Source organism: Epinephelus fuscoguttatus, linkage group LG12 (assembly GCF_011397635.1).
Source record: "Epinephelus fuscoguttatus linkage group LG12, E.fuscoguttatus.final_Chr_v1".
Classification (NCBI taxonomy): Eukaryota; Metazoa; Chordata; class Actinopteri; order Perciformes; family Serranidae; genus Epinephelus; species Epinephelus fuscoguttatus.
The window spans coordinates 32,867,682-32,893,445 of NC_064763.1; the positions used below are offsets into that span (position 1 = coordinate 32,867,682).

At 42.0% G+C, this 25,764-nt stretch overlaps 1 protein-coding gene across 1 annotated transcript; it reads right to left on the reverse strand.

The window, feature by feature from the left end:
- Nucleotides 1–16,039: 16,039 nt before the first annotated feature.
- Nucleotides 16,040–24,155, reverse strand: drd1b (dopamine receptor D1b). The gene has a single exon (XM_049592291.1). The coding sequence runs from the start codon at nt 22,645–22,647 to the stop codon at nt 21,256–21,258; it is 1,392 nt and encodes a 463-aa protein (XP_049448248.1). The 5' UTR covers nt 22,648–24,155; the 3' UTR covers nt 16,040–21,255.
- Between the last annotated feature and the right edge of the window lie 1,609 nt (nt 24,156–25,764).

Here is a 25,764-nt window from a genome sequence, read left to right on the forward strand (position 1 = left end):
CATCTGTCCATAGTCAGCATCCCAGACCGCATAAGGAAATCTCTGTTTCTTTGTAATGATTGCCATTCATCATGCGTGTTGCTGTCCAATGAGCTATCCTTCTGTGCTGTCAATAAACATAGTACAGCTGGCACTTGAGCCAGAAAGGAAATCCCATGATAGGGTTGATGTATTGGCTTACTTCACTGACTGAGGCTACAAATCAGCAAAGGCTTTGGCAGCTCCATTGTGTCTTGGGATTCATAAGGTCTACTGTAAAGACGAAGACAGAGTAAGTGGGTTAACATCAGGTAGGGAGGGACACTATGTGGAAATTTCTTACTGTTTAAGGCTCAATCAATGGCGAATCTTCCTACAGGCAACATAGGGAGCCGCTTAGGGCACCACGTAGAGGGGGTGCGCCAAAATTGCCTCACTTTTTTTTTCTTGTGACATTGAAAAAAAAGTAGGGCTGTCAAAATAACTCGTTGATTTTGATGAATTAATAACAGAAAAAACTAACGCATTAAAAAAAATTAACTGATTAATCGCGTTCCATGGTGCCCATGGTGCTCAGTGAAGACCACAATGGCTTTGTCACTTCGACACTTCAGTTCACTGCTGTTTCTGCAGTAAGGAATTTTCACACCATAGGAGTACTTAATTACCAGTGAACCCGGAGGTCCGAGCTAGCACAGCCTCTGATGCTAGTGCTGGCAGTCAGCCTCGTCAAGCCACACTCAGATATGTTCAGATACAAACTGAGTCAGTTTACCTGTGACTGACTAACTCCTTGCAAAATGGATTGCAATGGACTGCAGGCCAGGTTCGGTAGTAGTGGACAGGGGGACAATTGTGTCCAAAATCTAGTAGCTTTACGATGACACATTGCCAAATTTCATTTGAATTGCAATTTTTGAAATACTTTCACAGTAAAATTGATGCATGCGATTAATTTACATGAATAAATCACAGAGTATGTGATTAATTAATTAGAGGAAGCTTTCCTAGGGTGCCAAATGTGCCAGGTCCGGCACTGTATACAGTATGTACTGAAAGACGAAAACATAGCCCCTTTGGTCATTAGTGAACTTCATTATATCAGATCACATACTGTAGTGAATATAAGAACAATATAATATTATCCTGGCTATTTTCAGCCATATATCCCAGGAATTATGTTCATATAGAGAATATGAAGTTGATGTCGCGGCATGCCAAATTTTTGGGATGTGGGCGCCATCTTTGTGGAACATGCTCTCCACCTGTGCTAGCTGAAGTGGTCAGACAATGGTATTTGGACAAACTTATCACGTTAAGATCTGTGGAATCATCTTCCTGTTTCAGTCTGGGAGGCAGACACTGTCTCCGCATTTAAGACTGGACTTAAGACTTTACTCTTTGATAAAGCTTATAGTTAGGGCTGGCTCAGGCTTGCCTTGTACCAGCCCCTAGTTAGGCTGACTTAGGCCTAGTCTGCTGAGGGATCTTCTATAATACTCCGAGCCCCTTCTTTCCTCTCTCTCCTCAGTTTCTGAAAAGTTGGTTCTTCTTCACGTGCTAACATTCACATACTATTACTGCATATCACTAAGTTGATTTTACTGTTTGTCACTAACTCGTCTTCTTCTCCGGAGCCTTTGTGCTCCACTGTTTCGCAGGTTAACTCGTATTGCAGCTACGCCTGGATAGTGTGTCATGGATACGCTGTTGCCGTGGTCCTGCCTGATGCCTCCGACTGCTGCTGCTATTATTAGTCATACTTGTACTACTATAATACACATATGATTATGATTGTCACAGACATATACTATCATGTATTAATATATACTTACAACATATGGTACCACAACTACTGTTCTCTCTCTGTCTCTCTTTATGTATCATTTTGTCATATGGATTACTGCAAATTTATTATATTTATCTGTTCTGTACGACATCCACAGTATTGCATGTCTGTCTGTCCTGGAAGAGGGATCCCTCCTCAGTTGCTCTTCCTAAGGTTTCTACCGTTTTTTCCCCCATTAAAGGGTTTTTTTGGGGGAGTTTTTCCTTATCCGTTGTGAGGGTCCAAGGACATTTGTGATATTGGGCTTCATAAATAAAATTGAATTGAAATAACATAGATCCATTTGAACTAATGCACTACCTTCACTTACAAACCTAGACATTGTTTTGGACTCATTTCTGGACTGTGTGCAAACACTTTGGTAAGAGATTGCAAACCTCACAAGATGGTGCCGCTGTCCCACATGGCATGACATACCTTTATATTCTCTGTTGGATGATTTCACACCTCACAAGTGCAGTAAGTAATGTAACCTAGACGTGGCAAGGACCAAAATTAAGGATGTGTTGGTTAGGGGCATGTGCTGTGTCGTGACTACAGCTTTCATGTTGGAGACCAGAGTCTGCATCATGTTACTGACTTGCAATTGCCATTTGCCTTTTTTTTATTAGCCATAACTACAATTTCTCTCCAACATTAATACGTGCTTTAGTTGCCGTACTATTTGCGATATATATGCCAAGAGGAGAATTTTAAAAACATTGGCGTTGGACATGAAAAACATATCCAGGGTTGTGATGAATCATCCAATATTAATGTCTTGCCTGATGATAAGGTTGCTATTTTGTCCTTGGTTGTGTTGCAGTCTGCGCTCCTTAATTTCTTGTGCTTGTCATTTTCTGTTTGTTTATATTGACACAGGAAGGGAGAAATAAAGTTTGAGCTAAATCACCATCTGAAAAGCATCATTGGTTTTCAAGATAGGAGACAGAGTGAGTTCCCGCAGAGTGAAAGAGGCACAGCTGTACTTGGACATCATCATTTACCTGATGCACACTGGGACAACAGAATTAAAGATGGCAATCGGAGCTAACTGGTTACACAAAGCTGGGGTTATCAGCTTGTTCAGCCCAATTAGTCAAGCTAATTTAAAATCTTGTACTGCAATTTGGCCAATAAAACCTCGTCTGATTGGGATCTGTAAGTAAATTAAGCCTATGACTACCACATCATCAAGTTGCACTTTGCACTGATTTTGTTCATTAAGATGGCTCTAACTATAGCCACAAAAGTAATGAGGTAATAAAGTACCTGCTCTGCAAAGACGGGGTAAATGTCTTATAGTGAATGCACAGCTTTGGGAAGCCACATTAGCGATGTAAGACTCTTGAAGCTTGCAAAGGTAGGCCATTCCCTCTGCAGAGAAAATATGTCTCTGAGATAATAAATCATCCGGCAAATAAAAGGCGCTCTGACAGCAATATGAAGAGCCTTCTCGTCTGTGCATCTAAGTACAAAACAAAGTCCTGGGTTAAGTTGTTTTCGTGTGGCCGCAGCTCAGATATACTGAAGCTTTCAGTTTTACATGGAAGCATGTCCACCTCTGGAGACCAGGCGTAAAAATAGTACACAAGCAGGGTTGAGGTGGGAAAAGAGCATGAATTAAAAATAGACCCAAACAAAAACATTCTTAGAAAGAAAGTTTAGCAATGATCATTGATGAATACATTATCTAAATATTGCAATGTGAAACGAACAGGGGGCACCCTCGACATGCTCCGCTCAGAGCTGATAAACCTGTGAAAATATGTGTCAAAGCACTATTTTTTTGGTCGAACCTCAAAGCTGGAGAGTAAAGGTCAAGTGTGTGTTACAGAGAGCACAGACCCTTCAAGCATCTTCAATTATTCATATGAGAGTCATGTGCATCACCTTGTGAAGTAGTGTGCGGTAAGTGCCCATATACAGATCCATGCATGCATGCAAAAGAACCCAGGACCACTTTCTGTTGCTTTTTGTCTTTCACACTAGAGGTCAGCACGAGGTCTGAGATATAACATCACAAGGTCACAAACCACAAGGTCTGGGTCAGGTATATTCAAGGGCTTAAATGTAAATACATCATGCCTATGTTCTACCAATACTGCAGCTGGTGGAAACCTGGATCTGTTTGACTTTAAACCTTTTTCAGTTTTACAAGACATTTGACATTGACCACAGAAAGTCTGCAGGTTCAGACAATGAGGATCCTTGTCTCTTAAGGCCAGTTCAGACCAAAGATTCCAGATGCAACAAAATGTTATCAGGAAGCTGGAGAGAAAAGTTACAGTGGTCTGAATGACTCAGTTGCATATCGGCATAGGTCGGCTCATGCAGTTGCAAGGGACTCATCCTGTTCAACTGCGGGCAATGCGTCGCAGGCATCTCGAACCTTGTAACCAATTGGCCACAAGCTCATCCTTTTCATCATCGTTTTTTTGTACAGCTGGGTACCCACAACTGTTGCACACGCACAGTAGTAGTAGCCGTCACAGTCAGACATTTCGAAGACAATGCAATACAACGCACATAAAAGGTAACAGGTCGCGTACAAGAAGAGTTAAGTGCTCTGCTGATGCATCCATGTGCTCTCTAGGGTTTGTTGTGCTGTTCAGCTTTACGTTACGTCGTTAAGTACCAGTTGCTGTAGAAACAACAGCGGTTTACATGATGTCGAAAGAGCCAGTCTCAGCTTGGTGCCTTGGTGTGAACTGTACTGTTGCAAGATGTTGCAAGGCCATTTAGTTGCAAATGGGTGCACGTAGATGCAAGTCATTGCAAGGGGAATCTTTGGTCTGAAGGCTGCTTTAGAAGTAGCAGCAGACGTTATTGCTGAGCCCATTACTCATGTTTTCAATTAGTCTTCTCTCTAACTCCATACCTAAAATTTGGAAAGCTGCCTGTGTGCTCTTACTCAAAGTTGGAGACCAGTTGAGTTGAGTTGAACAATTACTGTCCAAAAAACTTTCAGTTTTGGCCAAGATCCTTGAATCTCAGGTAAACTCAATTAAAATTACTTTTTAAATGATTTTCAGTCTGGTTTTAGAGCTGGGCATAGCACCATTATTGCTGCTACCACGGTGACAAATAAGGGTTAAATAAAAAAGAACCCCGTCTGAATTATTGTGGATTTGGAGGAATTTTCTTGCTTTTATGCCTAATGTTTTTGTTTTTAAAAGTTTTAATTGTTTTTATATCCGTCCCTGGCACTTTGGTTCTAGGAAAATGCTTTACAGATAAAAATGTATAAAAATGTGATTTTGGGGAATCTGAAACTAATTTCGTATATTATATGCCTGCCACTTTGTTTGACAACTTTCTGGTTTTGATCCTCGTCTGCCTTGTGACTGAAAGTTTTGAAACTTCCCCATTAAATAACTGAACTGATCCTGTTTGTCTGCTGTTGTGTCTTTCCCATGTTGCAATAGTCTGTGATAAATAAAGTAGCTTCCCTCAAACGTTGAGTAAATGCAGTCACAAACCACAGGGTCCCATTACGGCCTGAGCTTAGTAGGTCAGGTTTGTGTAACAATAGATCATGATGGTGTGATTTATACCTGTGCGTGTGTGTACATTGTATGTATCTATTGCACTTTACCAGTATGTACTGTTATCAGTACGGAGTGCATCTCCGTTTAGCTGCTGCCATTTATCTGCTCCTGACCAGTGCTGTGTTTGCTGTGCTCTCTGCACCTGTCTTTGCTGCCTTTAATTTGTAATGTAATGATTTATGCCAGAACCTCCCAAGGCATAGCCGCTGTGCCCTACTTTAGACTACACAAAGACGTTAGCTGGAATTAAATAATAACTCATAGCACTCATTACTCCCTCAAATAAATCACTCGGCTGACCAGACTTTCCTCTTGACAATACCGCATACATTTACACTTGCATGCATTGTTTCTCCCTGAGATTACTGTATATAGTCAGACAAAAATACCTGATGTTTCACTTGGTTTTGTAATAAATCATTCAGACTATCCATTAGATTTAATCTCCCGGACATGTGTGTTAAAAGCCTGTTATGTAACCATGTATTAACAGACCAGGCGTGGATCTGAGTTTTATCCTGAACATGACATTGTCCCATTGCCCTGTAAAAGTTCATTTAAGTTTAATTCATTTTAGTTAGTTTACATTTGGACAGAGACAGAAAAAAACAATGGCAGATTCTTAACAAGTTGTTTTTCAGATATGGCTATCAGCAGCTATCAGTCTCCAGTTTATGTGATGCATTTACATTAAATTTTTGTGCTGCTCGCACAGCAGGCATCTCCATTATTAATTAGATCTTTCCACCACATAAAGATCTAATGGTATTTTGCCTTGTGCATTAGATAAATTCTCCAAACCCTATGTCCTCTGCATAATCGAAATAAATTGTCGTGTCAGCAAGGATATGATACTTATTATGACACATATGTACAGTAGAGGTAGCCGTAATGGTTTTCTAAAATAACTATATGCATGCTGACATGGGTCTCTCTTTGAATGTAAATTCAATATCATCCTCCTTTGAAACCATATTGAAGTGCTGTATGTTAATATGTCATATTCGGTGCAATTTTGCCTCCCAGACATGTTTCTCCCAGAAGGGGCCTGGACTCTCTGGCTCATTAAACCATTAAACTGCCAGCTGCCTTTAAAGGGTTAAAGCAGATGACAGATGCAATATATGTAAAATTTGCATCAGTTTTTGTTTTGCTTTTTTGGCAGGAGGCAAAATGTACAGCTGGAAGTTGGAAACAACAGCACAATTCCTTGATGAACAGAACATCAAAGAAACATACATGAAACATGGATGAAGCTGCTATTCCACTCATCTTGTTGTCATTGGCGCCTTTAGGCAAGGTCACCAAGCTCATCTGCCTGCCTTGAATTTTTCAACATATTCTTATCATAGTTTCCATCAGAAAATCCAAAGAAAATTGCTTTTTTCATGGAGGACTTCAAATCACGCTTTCTCACTGTTGAACTTATCACCGTTGCTTTCTTACCTTGCACAATGTTCCACCTGCATTTGATTGAATCACTGTCAGAAAGCGTGGGATTTTTCTCATTATAAGCTTGCTATTTACAGCAGCCGCCCTCTGTAAAGGCAGCATACTGGTGGTTCGGAGCAAGAGGCAGACATGTACAGAAATGAAGTTGATGAGTGGAAAAAGATGAACTCATGAAAAGGAATCTCTTGAAACACACGAGGAAGAAGCCACCTGGCCGGTCTAATCAGGTTAAATAAGCTAAATCAAGATCAAACAACTGGCACTTGTAAAAAGCCTCATCATGTTAATATTGCTTGACTAACTGCTGGTCTGCAGGGTCAACTAGCCAACAGGGAAAACTCCTGCTGTTCCAGATGGTGAGTTCAACCCTGCTGATGGACTAATGTATTTGTGACTAATTGGCGGCTAATTCAATAACTAGCAAAAATGAAAAGGTATCAACTGTCTTTTTTTACCGCACACATTCCATTGAAAGTGACAAATTATTACAGTGGGCCAAAACAGGCACCAGTTTTATAAAAGCCCATCCAGAGTCCTCTACAGCAGCCCAGTTACATACCAGTAATATTACAGTGGTAGTAAGTAATGCTGAGTAATAGCATTCAGGAGTTTTCAACAACACGTTCTCACTCCAACCTCATCATATATTAGGGCGTGGTCTTGCAACATATGACGTGCAATGTACCTTGGGTGCATTTGTTGCTGATGTTCTGGGATGCAGCCTGCTACATGCATTCTGTGTTTTCAAAATACACTTACGTATTCACAGGAAATGTACAGTTTGCATACAGTGTCTTTCAAAATAAATGCACTGTGTAGGTACAACACCGTGAATTGGCGTTTTTTTTTTCCTTCAACAGCAAATGCATGTAGTTATGATTAGCCAACACACACACATAGGTAAGGTTTAGGCAACAAAAGCAGATAGTTAGGTTTACGAAAAAAAAATAACAGGGTGGACAACAGCCTCCCGGGTGAAAGTTGGTGGTTGTTGGATCCATCCACCATCCATACTTGAACTTTTCTCACCCTTAACTTATGTTTTTGTCCAGCCATGTTTCCTCCTGATGCCACTTGCCGCCGAATAACACTGACCGGCCGCATATCATGCCAATGTGAACGCTGGAAATCACTGCCCAAGTGCCGCTATTTGACGACTTCGGAGTGAGACTGGGTTGCATAAAAACTTGGTTAGATTTAAGCAACAAAAGCATGTTGTTAGATTTATAAAAAATAACAGGGATTGGCTTTACATTCATATGGGTAGCATATCCTGGGTAAAGTCGGTGGTTGTCGGACCCCTCCACCACCTGTCCCAGCCACCCTACTTTACAGTATGTTTTGCTATTGTGACAAATATTCCCCGCCCAAATGACCCTTTGTATATCATTTACTCAGCCCAAGTCAAGCTGAATTTGTATGGAAAACTTTTTTCTCGCATGCCTCCACGGTGAACAAAGAATCCCAAAATGGAAAAAAAAAATGTGATAAATGAAAGTCATTGGTTTCCACGTTTACACAGACTCACACAACTTGTCCAGTATAACCCAAGTCTCATTTATCCAGTCATGTGTTCAGGCAGTGTTCAGAACTTCCCAAACAGACAGCCATTTTGGATGGGGAACTGAAAGTAAAGTGAAACTTATAGGAAGAAAAAATGAACTTCAGGCACTCATGCATGGAGCAGGAACTTATGCACTTTAATTAAGTTAAAAAGCCTTTAGCCTATTCAAAGAAATATGGCTGCTTACATTAAAACACCAACTGGTTTGGACCCTAAGGTCTTCATCAGGGTGCAAAGGGGTGAACAGGAGTCAAGCAATCATTTTATAAGCTTGGAAGGGGGTCTCACCCAATCCTGATTAATAAATGAATGCAGGTGGGTGACAGCAATGGATCACAATGAGAGACAGTCCTCGAGCACACCACTACCTTATTCTATAAAGTGAAACTTACATTATCTTCAAAGCCAGACTCCGAATGAAAACACGGCTATTTAAAGTACTGCAGGGCTGATGAGGAAATGAGGTGCAGGTAGGCAGATGGGAGTGGAACCTCAGGTGAGGGCGATGAGGTAATTACAGGGAGGATGGGAGTGGCTGTAGTAAAAAAGTCAAAACACACCACACACATCACCTTTAGACACTTAAAGCCTTTCTGATATTCCCATATTCACAGGTATTTTCAGATCTCTTGATGAACTTTATGTTTATCACAGCCATTAGCCATAAACTGTACGCCACAACAGTGAATATAGAGTGAGACTGGCTTCATCTTTAATTAAATTAGAGGAGTCTTTACCAGACATGGATATGAGGTGGAGGGTGGAATCTGGGTGGTAATGGGTGCCCCCAAGATGACACACAGTGAATAAATGAAAAGTGCCAGTTTCTGAATGTGCAGTAGGAGATCAGAGCCCCATCAATGATTACACAAATGAGCAGGAAGGCATGAAAATGGGGAATGAACTTGGCTCAGTGTCATTGTTGAACTACAGTAAACTTCTAATATCCTAACTGTGAAGACTGGAGATACTGATGCCTTCACTTCACATTTTCCATACCTGACACATCAATGACGTATCACCTTTTCATTTGACATGGTGAACGTGTTCGCAGACAGTCCCCATTTAGATCCAGCAGCAGGTACGGAGCAGTAAGAGTTCATTTGCAGATGTGTTTCTGGCAACCTGATGAAAAGCTATAATTATGCAAGCAGGCAAAGACTCACAGTCTGTCTTCGTTCTTCAAGTGCATGCTGGCAGCCACCAGTCTTGGCTACTGACTGCAAAATTGATTTATAGTAGAGAAATACTGCGCTGAAATTGATATCAGCATAATGATTTTGCAGAGTCAGAGCCACTGAATAAAACAGGCCCATGAATTAGCAGTACGTGCATATGCTCTCTGCTTTGCACAATTATTCATTTTTTAGGATTTGTTGTGTGTATATAAATATCTGTTGATGTATTATTGTAGGATTTCTTTTAAGTGCTGTATGTATTTGTTTGTGAATTGACTTTGATATCAATTTGCAATGACTTTATGGCCCACTAGCGGGCTGCAACATGAACTTGTAAGTGAAATTATACACTTAAAAAGTTCAAATACGAGTTTGTGTTTGAGCACTGGTTTTTTAATCAGGTAAAGTTTTATAGTTGTGCAGTGTAGTAAACAAAGAGAAAATATACGCGCGCACATACACACACACACACACACACACACACACTCCCTCTTACACACATTTCAAAAGCTGAGACCAAATTATTATTTTTCAGTGACTATGCAATAAAATATTCCACCAAAACAAAGATTTAAAGGAACAAAGAGAAAATAGCAAGCTGGTGTGACTTGAAAGACCGTATTAGCATTATGGCGGTGTAATGAGGAACGGAAAGGCACCTGGGCTCACCATGCGTACCAGTTTTATAGAGAGGGTACACCTTAGACGTGGCAGAGAAAGTCAGTGGCGTGTTTATGAATAAAACATAGAATCACAACAAGAGAGTAAAACTTTTCTTCTTGAAGCCTGAGTTTACGCAGACAGAGTGCTTTCTTCTATTCAGTTCTCAAGGACCTTGACGCTGAAGAGTCTTTGTTCGGACTCAATTGGTTTTACAACTGTGACGGTAAAGACAAAGACACTGGAGCTGCGCCCCAAACCATCAAAGTTTTTTTTCCCGCTTTACAGAAATAAGACTAATTTTTGTGCTCTGTACTCTGTTACCTATCTGTTGCAGCTTGTCTAAAATGCGACAGATAGTCTGATTTCACTAACTTTCTTGTCAAAAACTGCTACATATGTTTTATTATTTTATTGCTCAGGTGAATCAGTCTTATTGAGGTCATAAAAATACACAGTCTGATCCATTTCTTGATGAGATAAAGCACTTCACACCAGAGGGAGTGTGAGTCACCCCACTGCTTGGGGGGAAGAGAGGAAAGGAGAGGAGGGGAGTTCAAGAAAAGGATGAAGAGGATTTGGAAGGAGGGACGAGACGGGATTGAGTTAGTACTGTGGCTTTTAACATCGGCAGGAAGCCATAAAATTTAATTTAGCCTATAAATGTGATGCCATTGACAGATTTTTCAAAGTTTGTGTCTGCAACAGTTGAAATAAGGATAAAGTAACATTCCTTCAACTTTACAGAGTGGGTGTATAAGTGTTAACACTTTATAAGGACTTGTTTGGTTACCTTGACAATTTGAGCTTGTCATGCAGTTGATATAACAAGGTTAACAAGGTTTGTTTTATGCCTCCATGCCTGTGACAGCTGTGGCCTCACCTCTCCTTTTAGTCCTTCTTTATCCACCCTGAAACTGTGTTGATTGTTCAGATCTTATCTGCTGCCAGACTGTAGACGCGTGGGAAGCGTCCACATTTTAAAATTTGTAGCTTCTTTGCCGCAGCATCCATATTTTAAGCATTGCCTACTGTCATGGCTGCATGAGCCTGGACAGACATGTAAATTGCAGCGTGACAGGTTGGGGACAGGCTTACAAGGCAGTAATTTAAGCTGTTTGTCATTGTTTTTTACAAATTATATGTTCAAAAAGAGAAACAAGATGCCAGCAAAATATGCACAAGTCATGGCCAGCTCTGTGAAATCAAACAGTCCACTTCCTAAAGCTGTGGAGCCAAGAGCCATTTGGAAATGAAATCTGGGCAGACTGCTTGCAGCGTGTGATATATATATATATATGCAGATGGAGGTCTTCAAGCAAGACACCCTTGAACTAATGGCTTCTAAACAGCTCATCTCAGCCAAACAGCTAACAGTGACAGCAACAGTCCTGTCAGAGGGAGACAGTATTTTATTCACAGCTTCAAAACAGAGCGCTCAAACCTGAATCAATCAAATTAAAAACAAGGTGGTTCCTTAAAATAAAGTCTCTTAGATACTTATGACTCTATGATATTTCAGTGTTAAAAGTTTTAAAGCATTGTCATGGTGTGATCTATCCATAGCAGGGGTTTATTTCTTACATTTATTCCCCTTTTTTAATTCCTCAAGGGAGCAGAGGAGTCAAGCAGAGTGATCAAAAGCCCTACCCCCTCTGTGTCGAGCAGAGGCGCTTGAGTAATGTTGAATCTAGCTGTCAAAAAGGCCTCTGAGACTTTGCTGACAGAGACAGAGGTAAAGACGTTGCTCAAGGACATGTTCCTTTAAATGGATGCTCATCTGCATTGAATGGAATAAAAAGATGCGACGAGATGAATAAAGTCAAACCCAGGTCCCATGGGGTGGGTGGTAGACATGGCTGTTACAAATATGGAACTTAACATAATCAAGAGCAGAAGTTTAAGACCAGAGAGGTCTCGGTGTCTCTGGGGGACTGAGGAGGAACTCTGTGGAGTAAAAACAGCAGTGTCAAAGGATTTGAGATCAGTTCTATGGATAAACAGAGCACCACCACCCTATAAAACACAACGTTTTAGGTTGTTTAAGCCAAATATGGCAATGGCTCAGGAACCAGCGGAGAGATTGATAAAGCTTTCTCTTTAAATTTAGCTGTTAGCCTGCTGCTAATGCTCCCTGTGCTCCTTCCTAACAGATATTTAAGCATCTACAGCCTGTAACCTCGGCTCCCAATGATAAAATAACTGGACTATTTATTTGATGTAATTAATTTGGCCATTTGAGGATCAGAATTATTTATTTTTGAGGGTAGGAATAAATCATTTGTTCACACGAGTTATCAAATTCCTACACCCTGCCACTTGCCGGGCTCTGTAAACATGCTGGGCTGTACCCAAAGGGGCCTTTCTATTATAAAAATAAATGAATGGTATCTCAGTTTTAGACTCCAGTGATTTGGTCCATCTCTGTCAAATTTATCAGCAAATGTGGGCGGCTCTGAATTTTGGAAAGGATGCTGCCTGCCGCATCTGTTGGGAAGTTGGAAATGAGCAAAGGAGCCGAATGATTGCTGGTGGAGTTACATAAGCTCATTACAGCGGTGTGCATGCATGCACGCACTCTCTCTCGCTCTCTCTCTCTCTCTTTACACACACACACACACACATACACGGAAACAACACTATGTTGCATTTTGCCGCCTGCAGTCTGTCATTAACCTTGACTGTATTTCCACTGTGACCCCACTCCTGCTTCTGTCTCTCTCTCTCTCAGGCTGGATGAGGATAGGTTAAATATCAATACACAGGGCTGTGCCACTTTGGGATTTAAGGGGTAGATTCGTTGTTTTTTGCTGTGTTTGTGTGTATGTGTGTTAGTTCTCGAATCCAGGTTAACTCTGTTTCCCATTATTTGTGAATAGCATAACCTCAGGAGGAGCTTTGCCTCTCATACATGCTCCACTCGGCTGCAGCCTCTCACTGGGTTGAAACACAGTTTAATGGGAAACTGATTTGGCCTTCAGACACCAGGATACATTTTACTTTCTAATAGGAAGCTCAGGGGATAGTTGAGCATTTTTCTACAAGCTCTACAGTTTTAAATGATTGCCAACTTTTTTAATGTTTTGCTGTTTCTTGTCTTCATCATCACCAGAAGTTGTATTAAATTAAAGCATGCCTTGCAACTCTCTTTACAGAACATAAGCCCCGTTTCCACCGAGCAGTATGGCATGGTTCAGTTCAGTTCAGTTCAGTTAGGTATGCTTTTTTTCTGTTTCCACTGTGGAGAAGTTGTGGATGTTATCTATGGAACCGTTCTATGTCTTCTCCATGTTTGTTCCCCCCTGTGTTGGGGTACCTAACACACTGATGCAGTACTAAAAGGTGGAGCTGTGAACACTGCAGTCTGTTGATTGGTCAATAGAAGACTGTCACTGTCTCAGGGCTGAGTTGTGGCTGGTTTTGAGGCTCATGTAGCCGCTGTTCATACCATGGCAACTTTTATATACATTAGTAAACTATAAAATGAAAGGATGTTTTGCTGCCTCTTGCAGCAGCTGCAGTCTGAGAAAAAAAAAATTCACTGGGTCGACTACCGGCGACTTTTAAGGTGGAACGTAATCATTGCTAGATGCATGAGTTGACAACGTGAATTCATCATCACACCTTAAATTTCACTGTGACAACTTTGACCATTCCATTAGTTTTTATTGTCTCTCTTGGACGACATAGAATTTCAGTAATGAGTAGAAGAATATGAATTTCAACTGGATTACGTGATCCACATATATTCTAATCCTCACCCGCAGAAAAAAAGCATTGCAGATCGTCGTTCCTGTGGGCTACGGTAAAACTTGCGCTTGCCTGAGAAGGAGTGAATGCACATACCCGCTGTTTTTAAATATCCCATGGAGAGAGACTCTCACTTCAGTCCGTTCTTTTTGTTCAGAAAATGTTGGCCTAGGACCCCATTCTGTGCAGACTTCCCTCTTTGTCACGGTGATCAGCTAATCAAGCGGGTGCTGGATGGAGCGCTGAGTGACAACCACCCTGCCCACATTTAAGAGTACTGTCTACAGTGGAAACGTTAAATGGACCTAGGTCTAGGGTTACTTTTGGTGCCAAAGGTACTATACCGAAAATGTTTTGTTAAAAGGAGGCTTTGGTATTTGACAGCATCTTGTCTTCAGAAGGAGATTTATCCTGGTGTTTGAGAGCAAATTGATTGGCCCACAGCTCTGTGCTTGAGCCCAGTGAGAAACTGCAGCAGGGTAATGACTGTAGTCTTTATCTATCAAGAGGTGCTTCACAGTAGAATAATACTCTCACAGAAAAAGAGTCGGGTTTCAGGGTCATAATATTTCTGTCTTATCTTAAACTGTAAGTGTATTTTAACGTCTCTTGACTTGAATGGATTGAAAGTGCAATCTCAGACAACACAAGAAATTGAGTTTGGTACATTCCTGAAGTTAATTGAGAACTAAACAGGAGAAAGGTGCAACAAACTTCTGAATCAAATCTGAATCATGAAATGTCTGAGCAAATACCACCCAGGCTGTGTTTGGCAGCTGTGCAAAGATTTGACAACTTCAGCTTGAGAGCTGGGAATCACAGTGCCATTTTGTCTGTTCAAACACACCAAATATCATTCATTTGCAGTGCACTTCCAACTCTCACTGCTCCTGTAAGCAATGTGCATTGCTATCACTGAGAGTGTGCTCTTGGGAAAGAAGATTTCAAATTACTGGATGATGGTGTGTGTGTATCAAACAGATGTTAGTATGTTAGTTAAAGCAGCGCAGCTACAAAAGTGTCAGTGGAGGGGAAGCTGCAATTTTGCTTCAGTAATTTTCTCCCAACTTAATCAAACCACTCGGTAGACTGCCAGAAGAGAAAGATCATCAGAAGTGAGACTAATCCTGAAGTACATTTCCCAGTTATGATATTGACCCTTACTTGATGTGCAGAGCAGATACACAGACATGTGAAATGAGATAATGCACCAGACTAATCTGCTCAAACCTTGATTTTTACCTCGCTTAATTCACCAGGGATATGCAAAGCAATGCTTTGAAGTATCAGACAGTTAAAGTCTGAGGTCATGAGTTTTGTCAAGTCTTTCTGAGTAGGCAGACTGATTTAGATTTTTCTTTTTTTTTTTTTTACTTTTTTCTGCCTTCAGGTGAAAAGCTGATGAAACAAGCTCCAACCAAGTTAGCTGAAAAGAGATTATTGATCATTCCAGTCACTACAGGGGCTAAATAAAAAGCTGGGGACCTCATAGCTGTGGGCTGAATCCAATTCAGATGCTTATGTTGCAAATTACAAGTCCAAAGTTGTTTGGTAAACTGTTTACGGCATTTTACATCAAGATGTAGTGGAGAAAAATAAAACAAAAATGTGGTATAAATGTGTAATTTCATTGGGTTGTAGTTCCTAAAATGTTACTGTGTGTGCCTTTGAGTCCGGCTGTCTTTGTGTCCACTTTTATGTTAACAAATGAGGCGGGTGAGAGAGCGGAGCAAGAGGACGTGTCAGCTGTCAAGTGGCTGTCAGGTTATGTAAATGCGGGGCGAAGGCAGGAACACAGCGAGGACACCGTGCTCACGGAGCTGGAAAAAAATATGCGTCACCGTTCAAAATCAATCTCCATTGATCTTCTGCAGCGACATGATCTTCCAATAGCCACTCAGTGTCAAAGGCACAACACCACACCCATCCACACACACACACACACACCCTCTCAAATAAACACAACCCAGTGTGAGCAGATGAAAAAAAGAAATACATACATGTTTATTTTACAAGAAGGGCACATTTTTTTTGTACAAACTGTAAACTAAATACTGTAATTATTCTGAGGGTTATAATCTTTGACATCACGTTCATGAATGAACACCAGAAACATGTAAATAAATAAATATATAAATAGTCAGTGACTGCTGCATCTTACTGTAAATTATAATCCCACACTGGAGAAAACATACAGCATGTAAGTTTGCTACACACATTAAGGATTTTTGAAGATAAAAAGCACTTGTGTTCATCACAAAGTCTACATTTTGAACATCATTGTACAATACTCTATCCCTGCACTCACCAACCCTAAATACTGCAATTTATTTTTGAACATGAAGCTGTGTCACTGAATTGATGTCGAGGTAGGGACTCCTTCATTATCCTAGACGGTTTGAATAAGCTAAAGCATCATCACCACATTCCCAGGGCCTGGGAGTGCTGCTCGGCTCTTCGTCTGCTGCGTCCCTTGGCCCGCCATCGGAGGGAGAGGAGAGATTCTGCACTGTCAGATTTGCTTAAGCTGTCATACGTCATGTAGCTACACTGATTGAGAGACCGTGTACTGTCACCGTAGCTCCCCCAAAGCAACATGTAGGGCAGCCTGGAGGAAATGCTCCGGATCAAACAAAACATCTCGCTTGCGGGACTGTTGCCTGACATCACCCTTCTCCAAAATCAAAGCAGTGGCATCTGGAGAGATGACTCACCCAGTTGACAAGGTGAGGGCTCGGGGGGCTTTTACATGGAGCCAAAATACAGCAGAGATCATTTCAACTCACAGCTGGAGGTATGTTTCTATAAATGTGTACATACAGCATATACGAAAAAACATCTGGTAAGCCTGTAAATGCCAATGATGTCGCGACAAATGGCAGATTAATCTCTATATCAGTAAGAATACCCCTACCCACCCCCTCAAATTTCAGCTTATAAAACACTGGTTAAATCACAGCATAAGCTACAGTACAGCCACATTCAGCCAAAAATAACAATTTTGGCAACAGCAATAATAATAATAATAATAATAATAATCATCATCATCATCATAATCATAATCATAATAACCAGGTGGAGCTTTGATTCAGCGCCTTGACTCAAACTACAGAAGGGAAACAGTAGGCCCTGTCTGTTTAATAATAAATCCAATCTGTGTTAACATCGGGAACGCTCATCAAGTCGACAGAGGCAGCCAAGGGAAAAGAAAAAGAGATGGAGAAAAGGGAGGGTAGGGGGTGGGGGTGGACGTGGACGTGGACGTGGAGAGGGGGGGAAACCAAATCTTCCCTTAAGCAGTTCCCCTCCATGTCCAATGCTGACAGATTATGTGCAGTTCATGTTTTATCGCATGTTTGAGCTGGCTTGTGTTTGGAAATAATTAGGGAGTAAATTAAGAGGAACTGATGAAGAGAGAAAAGGCAGGGCCACTGAGCTGATATGGTTGAGAATTTGTAAAAGGCATGGGACTTAATGGGGGATGTTATTGTATATTGTTGCACTCAAATAGAATTTCATCTGGAAAATTATATCAATTCACAATGAAAGATGACTAATCCAAATCCCAGCGCGCCAACGTCCGTTTTAAAGTGATGGTGCAGCAGCAGTCAGCAGGAGCCGAGGACAGGCAGGCAGAGAGGACAATCAGTTGCTTTTATGTCACAAGCCAAGTCACATATTGAGCTAAAAGCCCCCCCTCCCTTTGTTGCCATCTAGATAGCATTGGATTTTCCAGAGCAGGAAAATCAAATGCTTCGTTCAAGACCAATTGCTTTCTATTGGATCAACTCTTCCTTTCTCTGATGTGCAACAGTTTCACGCCTTCATGGACACACACACAGCACACACTGGACGCTCAGCATACGATGTCAGAAAGCATGCTGTTGAGCATTCTTTCCACAGCAACGCTGAACGCAGCAGAAAACTAGCTGCACAGGGCTTCGACAAGAGAGCTAATTATGTCTGATAATTATGTGTGCCACGCAGAGACTTTGCATCTATTCAAACTTTTAAAATATATATAATTAAATCTAATTTAACGTTTGAAAAGAACAGTAAATTACATATATTTTTTAACTTTATGAAGCCTGTTAGGTGGAGATAATGAATAGGCCCTTTTCCCACCCTCTGCATTCATTATCATAACTTATGAATTCTTTTAAGTCAAAGTTAAAGACTTTCCTGTTTGCTGCTGCACTTTATTAAATTAGATACTTATTCATTTTTCACACTGCACAGTAACTTTCATTCTTGTATTTTACATCTGTCTTTGTATATATTAGCTTGTTTTTTTGTTCTATTCTGCAGCTCTTCAATTGTATTTAAATGTCCTTCTATAATGTGTCTCGTCTGCTCTGTCTTGATGCTTTCGGTGTTTTACCTAAAGCACTCTGCTTTGTTGCCAATATGTGCTGCATAAATAAACTTGCCTATGAAATGTTGAAAACACAAGCAATGAAACTGCTAAATAAAACACACAGAGGTTTGGCTGGTTATTTGTCCTGGTAAGACCCGCAGCTTATGGTGGCTAATGTTAGCTAATGTTAGCAAACCATGGAGCTGTAGCTGTATAATGGACATTGTGACATTGTGTTTTAGCATTTACCATTATCACAAACAGTACTTAAAATTTAAAGGTCCCGTGTGTGGGATTTAGTGGCATCTAGAGGTGAGGTTGCAGAACTGAAACCTCTGCTGTGTGTCCAGCATTTAGGAGAATGCGAATGGTCCTTTCTAGAGCCACTGTTTGGTTTGTCCATTCTGGGCTACTGTAGAACAACATGGCGGACTCCATGGGTGAGGATCAAGCCCCCGGGAACAGTGGCCAGCATGGGACCCAATTTCACATGGCCAAATGTGCAATTACAACTTCTGGGTTTGACACAGTACCATAGGTCCCAATAACACGTTTTCCCGTAGACATATAATGTGAAAGAGATCCCTGTGAATCAGTGGATACAATTTTCTGGATTGGGATTTGATCCATTCAGTCTGATAACATTTCTAGAAGTCTAGAAGAGCTGCAGGATTAAATAAGTTTTTTCCCTATTCAAGTTAGCAGAGGGCTGAACTGGAAGTTAGCCGCTCTGCCACACTCGGCCATTTTAAGTTTCTAGTGCGCTTGCTCCATGGGCCCCACAATGCTGCAGATCCAGGTAATTTCATGCCATGGAAATTAGCTTTTTTTGGCTTCATGCGCCACTAAGCAACTTTCATGACTTTCATGGCACCTTTCTAATGCTGTGTTCATTTGTCTTTTTACATCCATGGAAAGGTCTCGTTCTGTATGTAGATTTAAATGGCTCATTTTAAGCTCATGAAAACACGATTCGTAGATCAGGTAGTTATAAATTAATCATAGCATAGTTAAGAAGAAGTATATTAAGTATTTCTGCCAATCAATGCCTCTGAATGCTACACACAGGACCTTTAAACTCAAACTCAACCTTGAATGTGAAATTAACTGTAAAGTATCAGTACAATCAGTGCGAGGAGTGGAGCCAAGCACAAAAACCACAAATACAAAAAAAATTAAAAAGCTTGTTTGAGCACTGTCAAAAATATTTTAAATGTAGTTTTATAGCTTATCTGTGGTTATAAAAATCATTGTATCACAGGGACTAACTCACCCAAAACTGCCTTTTGTACTGGACTTTATTCTGACTAACTGCATCACTTAAAATGTAATTGCAGATATTTTAAATGCTACTTTGCAAAAATACATGGCAGAGAGGAGTGACAATAAAAATGTGTTCAGTATCTTGAAGGTAATCCACATCGTGGTGGTTTGTCTTGGACTCCACCCCTGCGAACAGAGCGACTGTCACACTGCATGCTCCGCATCGCCACTACAGCACAGCATGGCTCCCAGCATGAGCAATTTACAAAATCAGATATCTGCAAGTTTGCAAAAGGTCACAAAGTGTCACTTGCATTACGGCTGAATGAACTCCGATGCTGCTGCTGCTGCTGCTGCTGCTGCTACCTCCTCTGTCCAAGTGCGGGAGTTTTAGTTTACAGATTTACATTCTTTTTTAATCATGGACTGACAGCATTTGCCAAAAATAGAATCATAAGTACCACTTTGAGTGGGCAGGGTAAAGACTTAAAATGGAGGGCTGCCAGAGGAGATGGAGAGGCAGACAGGAAAAGAAAAATATAAATGGAAGGTATGGTGCAGGTGAGGAGGACTGTGCTGACTGAGAGAACAGTGGGGAGGAGAGAGGAGGGAAGAGGTTGACAACGCTGGAGAAATAAGGGCAGCGCGAGGGAGGAAGGGACTTTGCTAACTGAGGAAAGGGGAGCAGGAAAATGGAAAGGAGAGGAGACTATAGGGCCCTAGAGAGGGTTTGCTGAAGAGCAGCAGAGAGGGGAGACAAAGCTAATGAAAAGACGGAGTGAGGATAAGGAATGGAAGAAACTTCAGGTGAGCCAGTGTGATCGGTCCCAGTTGGGCATGACTGAGGATGGGTCAGAATAGGATACAAAGGAAGGAAAGTAGAGGGAGGACTTTTCACCGCAAGATAACATGTCTAAAGGGGTGTAAGAATGAAATCTTTAAAAATATATGGCTACTTGGCTTATGGTATTGAACTCTATCACCTGTCCCTGTCTGTTTTAAACTGAATATTCTTACTTTGGTGTCTGAAGCAGTTTAAACCCAAAAAAATCACCACTGCAATACAGGTGTTTTGATTCTGCAACAGAATTAGCATTAAGAAATGTACTGAAGAGAAATAACCGCAATAAACAACTTATTATACTGTACCAAAAACTGATTTACCCACATTGCTCTCTCTCCCATGAAACACATACAAAGCACCTATACCTACAAGACATTTTGCTAATAGTTACTACATCTTCCTCCACTGTATATACTGTGTTTAAGTCCTTCCGGGATTGTGTCAGTACTGTACAGTATACACATGCAGATGTATACATCTTTAAACATGTTAGAAAAATGTATACATGTGCACATAGCTAGTGTTCTGCGTTAATATTCACATTATCAACATTTATCATCAAATTTCAATTTCATCAATAAATGCTGAGAGTATTTTGCAGATAGTTATATCCAGGATAAAGTGCCTTTACTTTAAAACATTCTGTAGGTTTTTCCATGTAGATTTTTTTTGACAGTCTTAAGGTCCCGTATATCCCACTCACTGTCTCCCTGTCAGGCATGTTCATAAAGATATCTGTCTCTCTCGTTGCTTCTGCTGTCCTCCTGTGTAAGCTTTCCGTCCCTTTATGTGTACATATGTGCCTCGATGTACCCCTCTCCATCTTTTCTCAACATGACACGGTTTTATGCTGTCCATTCTGTGTTATGGGATTGATCTTTTCCAGTGTGACCTCAGTATCGCTGTCTAAATTCCCAGAGATGGCTGGCGAGAGTTTCTCCAGGGCGTTGTTTACCATGCCCACCTCGATCTCCCCTCCGCATCCGTCCTTCTTGTGTAACTCCTCCTCCTGACACAGGATGCTGTGGGGCATCACATAGCTGGCTGAATGGTTGCCCTCCTTTGGGATGTGACTCTTGGGCTGATACTGACAGTTGGGGTTCGAGGTAGGGGCGCCCATGTTGTTATTAATACTGACGATCTCAATGGCATTGCTCCCCGGGCAGAGCCGGTGGCAGCCCAGGAGGATGGAGAAGGCCTTGCGGAAGTCGGCGTTGAAGGCATAGATGATGGGGTTGAGCGAGGAGTTTGCCCAGCCAAACCACACGAACACATCGAAGGTGGTGGAGCTGATGCAGGGGAAGTCCGTGGCACCGTCCGGCAAGTTCGGCTCACAGAACGGAACCATGCAGTTAAGGATGAAGAAGGGCAACCAGCAGCACACAAACACTCCCATGATCACTGAGAGCGTCTTTAAGACTTTGGTTTCTCGTTTGAACGACATTTTGAACGAGCTCTCGCTCTCTATGCTCGAACTATTCCCCATGCTGCTGTGACGGTTTTTGGCACTCTCTGCCGCCCGCTCCAGGGCAGATATTCTCCGTATCTGTTTCTGGGCGATCCGGTAGATCCGGGTGTAGGTGACGATCATAATAGCCACGGGGATGTAGAAGCTGATAAGGGAGGAGGAGATGGCGTAGGTCCTGTTAAGGCTGGAGTCGCAGTTGTCAGGGGGCAGCTCACCGGGGTACGATCCGTTTAGCTCTGCGTAGCTGGTGGTCTGAGCTTTGTGCCAGTTAAGCTGAACAGGAATGAAGGAGATGAGGACTGACAGGGTCCACGCCACACTGATCATCAGACATGCCACTTTCGGGGTCATCTTGCGTTCATAGCGGAACGGGCTCGAGATGGCCCAGTAACGGTCTACACTAATCACACACAGGTTCAAGATGGAGGCGGTGGAGCACATGATGTCAAACGCCACCCAAACGTTGCAGAATGCACCAAACGGCCAAAACCCCACGATCTCAGTCGCCGCCTTCCATGGCATTACCAAGATAGCTACCAGAAGGTCAGAGATGGCCAGCGAGATGACAAAGAAGTTGGTGACCTTCGACCTCAGATGTCGAAACTTGGTGACGGCAGCACACACCAGCGTGTTGCCTAGCAGCGTGGTGAAGATGAGGAGGGAGAGGAAGCATCCTGTCAGCACGCGTTTGGAAGAGTCTTTCTCTGCTAGCAGCTGCTTTCCATCTCGAACTGTTGAGAAATTCTGATCCATTGTTTAAATTACACTGCTAATAAAGTGAGATAGGGGGTGGGTGAGGGGGGTGTCGACAGTCACCCCATCACATCCCCAGCCTGCAGCAGCTGTGCCTCTCTCGGGAGGAGTTTTAGACGGACGGCGTAGCTGGTGGAGAGGTCAACTGTCTCGGCACCAGCTCTCCAACAGACTGGGTCATCCATAGGCGCCTTGTCACAATCACCATCCTTGCACGAGAACTGCTATAAATATTTCAAAAAGATCTCTTCGGATATTTGCCCCCCCAAAAAGCCTGGTTCATAAATTCCTGCAACAGCAGCATGGGCAGCAGACATTCTAGTGTGAAGAGGAGGAGGAGTATTCCAGCTGTTGTTTGCAGTTTGTTTACCAATCAGCACTGTAGTCATAAAAAAGCAGCAGTAAAATTATATTGAAAGTAAAGTCCTTGGTCCTTTTTCTCCTCTCTGTGGTTGCCTCAGCTGTCAAGCGAAAGTTTCACACCATATTGTTGCCGAGCTGTTGAGTAAACAGAGGCTTGGCCAATCATTAGCCTTATATACCACCTCATCAATAACTTGTATTGATGGTTTTCGCGCTGCGTTTATCTGATTTGTTTAATGATCCTCTAGGCGTGTCCATGTGATTATATTGGTGCCTGCACCAGAGCTGATCCACCCCAGCTACAAGGTGTTTTATTTTTTTCTTAATTTCTTTGAATGCAGCTTCCTGTTAGTTCAGTCTCTTAACAACATTTCCACCTTAGTGACAAGTCAAAAAAATTTAGGCTGAAAACAGAATTCAGAGTCTCGACAGTCCATTTAGATATCAGAGGGATATTAAATGTCTAATTCATCACATGTAGGAAAGCACATCAATACCACAGCTTTGTTTATGCTGACATGTCGCTGTAATCCAGATGCGAGGTCGTTTTTTTTAATTTTTGGTTTAGTTCGCGTGCCCATTTGTGTGGACACAGCAAAACGACCGCTCAGCTTTCAAAAACATTCAAGAGTTATTTTTGGCCACCCACCTAAAGTCTCTCTGGCAGTGCAATCCCTGGGTTGACGTCTCTGTAAACAGGAGCGCAGTTTATTTTCTTATTTTCTAAATCTTCAGACAGCGCGCGCTCCTCTCCGTGGATGTGGGCAGTTCTGGACCGGCTGCACCGTCTTGGGTCAGCTTGAAAATAATTGAAACCCAAATCAATTTGCATTAATAAAATCACTCAGTCCCGCAAAAATCCACATCTCCTCGGCGTACATCCAACTTGTATCTTGGTACCAAGTGACGGAAAAGGAGCTCGCCGTCTCTGCGCGCTCCTCCATGGGAAGTCAGTCACGCTCCCCTGTTGCGACGGTCCTCAGGTGTTTTTTTTTTTCTTTTTTCCTCCTTATCAGTCCTTACGCTTCTCTTATTAGGGTCATCCTCTGTTGTGCAACATTCACTTACCCTGTGATGTGTCTGCGGTCTGACTGGCCGGCGGAGAGTGATGGGAATGACTCTCCAAGAGCCGTTTTCATGCGCGCTCCTCTCTCTCCGCTCAGCTGCAGTCTGCTGCTGTGCGCCACGGTCTTTGCCACAACTGCTCCATCTATCCAGGGAGGCTGTGAAAAGTAAAGCCACCCAAATTCACACTATAAAGCACCTTTTGTTTGCTTAAGAGTTTAGCCACATATTGTGTATAATGACAAAAACCTTTAAGGCCAAATTTGATGACAAAGAAGGTTAAATGGGGGAAACATAAAGAAAACATGACTTCATTTCTGTTTCTCAGATTATGTAAATTTCAGATTTTGGTGACTTTCTCATTCACAAACAGGCCACACCATAAACTCCCCACACTTTTTACATAAACAGTGATCATGGTAGCCCCTTCATCTGCTTGCACTTTATTTTACACTTGACCCACACTGTCAAAAAGTGGAATAACATCACTGCTGTAAAGTCACCAAAAGAAGAGAGGAGCTAAAAATGAAGGTGCCTTGATGCCCTGAGATGAACTTGTAGCCAGCAGGCATGCACACAGAGGCACAATGAGGCCATCTACTGGATGCAAGATCGTGGGAGATTATGTGAGAGTGGGGGAGTGAGGGAGTGAGCTGCAGTTGCATTAACGTCACCTCAATAAACATGACTGAACAAGTCTGAATTAGATTAGAGTCCCATGAGCCACTGCAGAAGGAAGACCCGTGAAGTCAGAGAGATAGTGAGTGCTGAGATATGAGTGTGTGTGTGTGTGTGTGTGTGTGTGTGTGTGTGTGTACGTGTATGTGGGGGTGTGGGAGGATGTGAATTACAGGAGCTAATGCTATCATGCCTTTAGCTGCCTGGTAGGCCTGGCCAGTTTGAATATTAACTATTTAGCAGGATGAAATCCTCAATGGACTCTGTCCCCATGTGTGTGTGTGTGTGTGTGTGTGTGTGTGTGTGTGTGTGTGCGTGTGTGAGTGCCTGACTGTTGTTACGCATGTGTGTGTGACTTTGTATGTGTGCATCTATGACTGAGCGTGTCTGCGAGTCTGTGGATGTGTACACATGTATTTTTGTGTGTGTGTGTGTGTGTGTGTGTGTGTGTGTGTGTGAGTAATGCATGTAGACAAGCCAAGTGTAAGAGGCCTGGCAGACACAACGCCCACATTTCCCTGTAGCACAGAGCCAGGGTGTGCGTGCAGCCGACAAAGTTCAAACCAAGACCACGTCACACACAAAAACACACACACGCGGACTCGCTCACTCACTCACTCACGCACGCACACACAACCAGCCATGCAGGGTAATTTATGTATGCTCCAGAAAGCAAACAAAATAGAATAGAACGGAATAGAATAGAAATGTCTTTTTGGGATGACTTTCTGCCACATATATATATGGGTCAGATGTTTGATTTGTCCTTCAATCTTTCGAAATATGACTTCATAGATGTGTCACTATTCCATTTGCGTCCTTTGTGCTTTCATATGTGGCAGCCTACAATTTAAAAAAGCCAAAAATTAAAACAAAAGCAGAGCCTTTCGTCATTAGGCTTTGTACATCAAAATTCAAATCATGTCTTGATGATGTATTGAATGTCCTTGATGCATTTGAAATGAGCTGCAAGAGTCCTCTGACACATGTCTGCTGGTTTAATTCAAATTA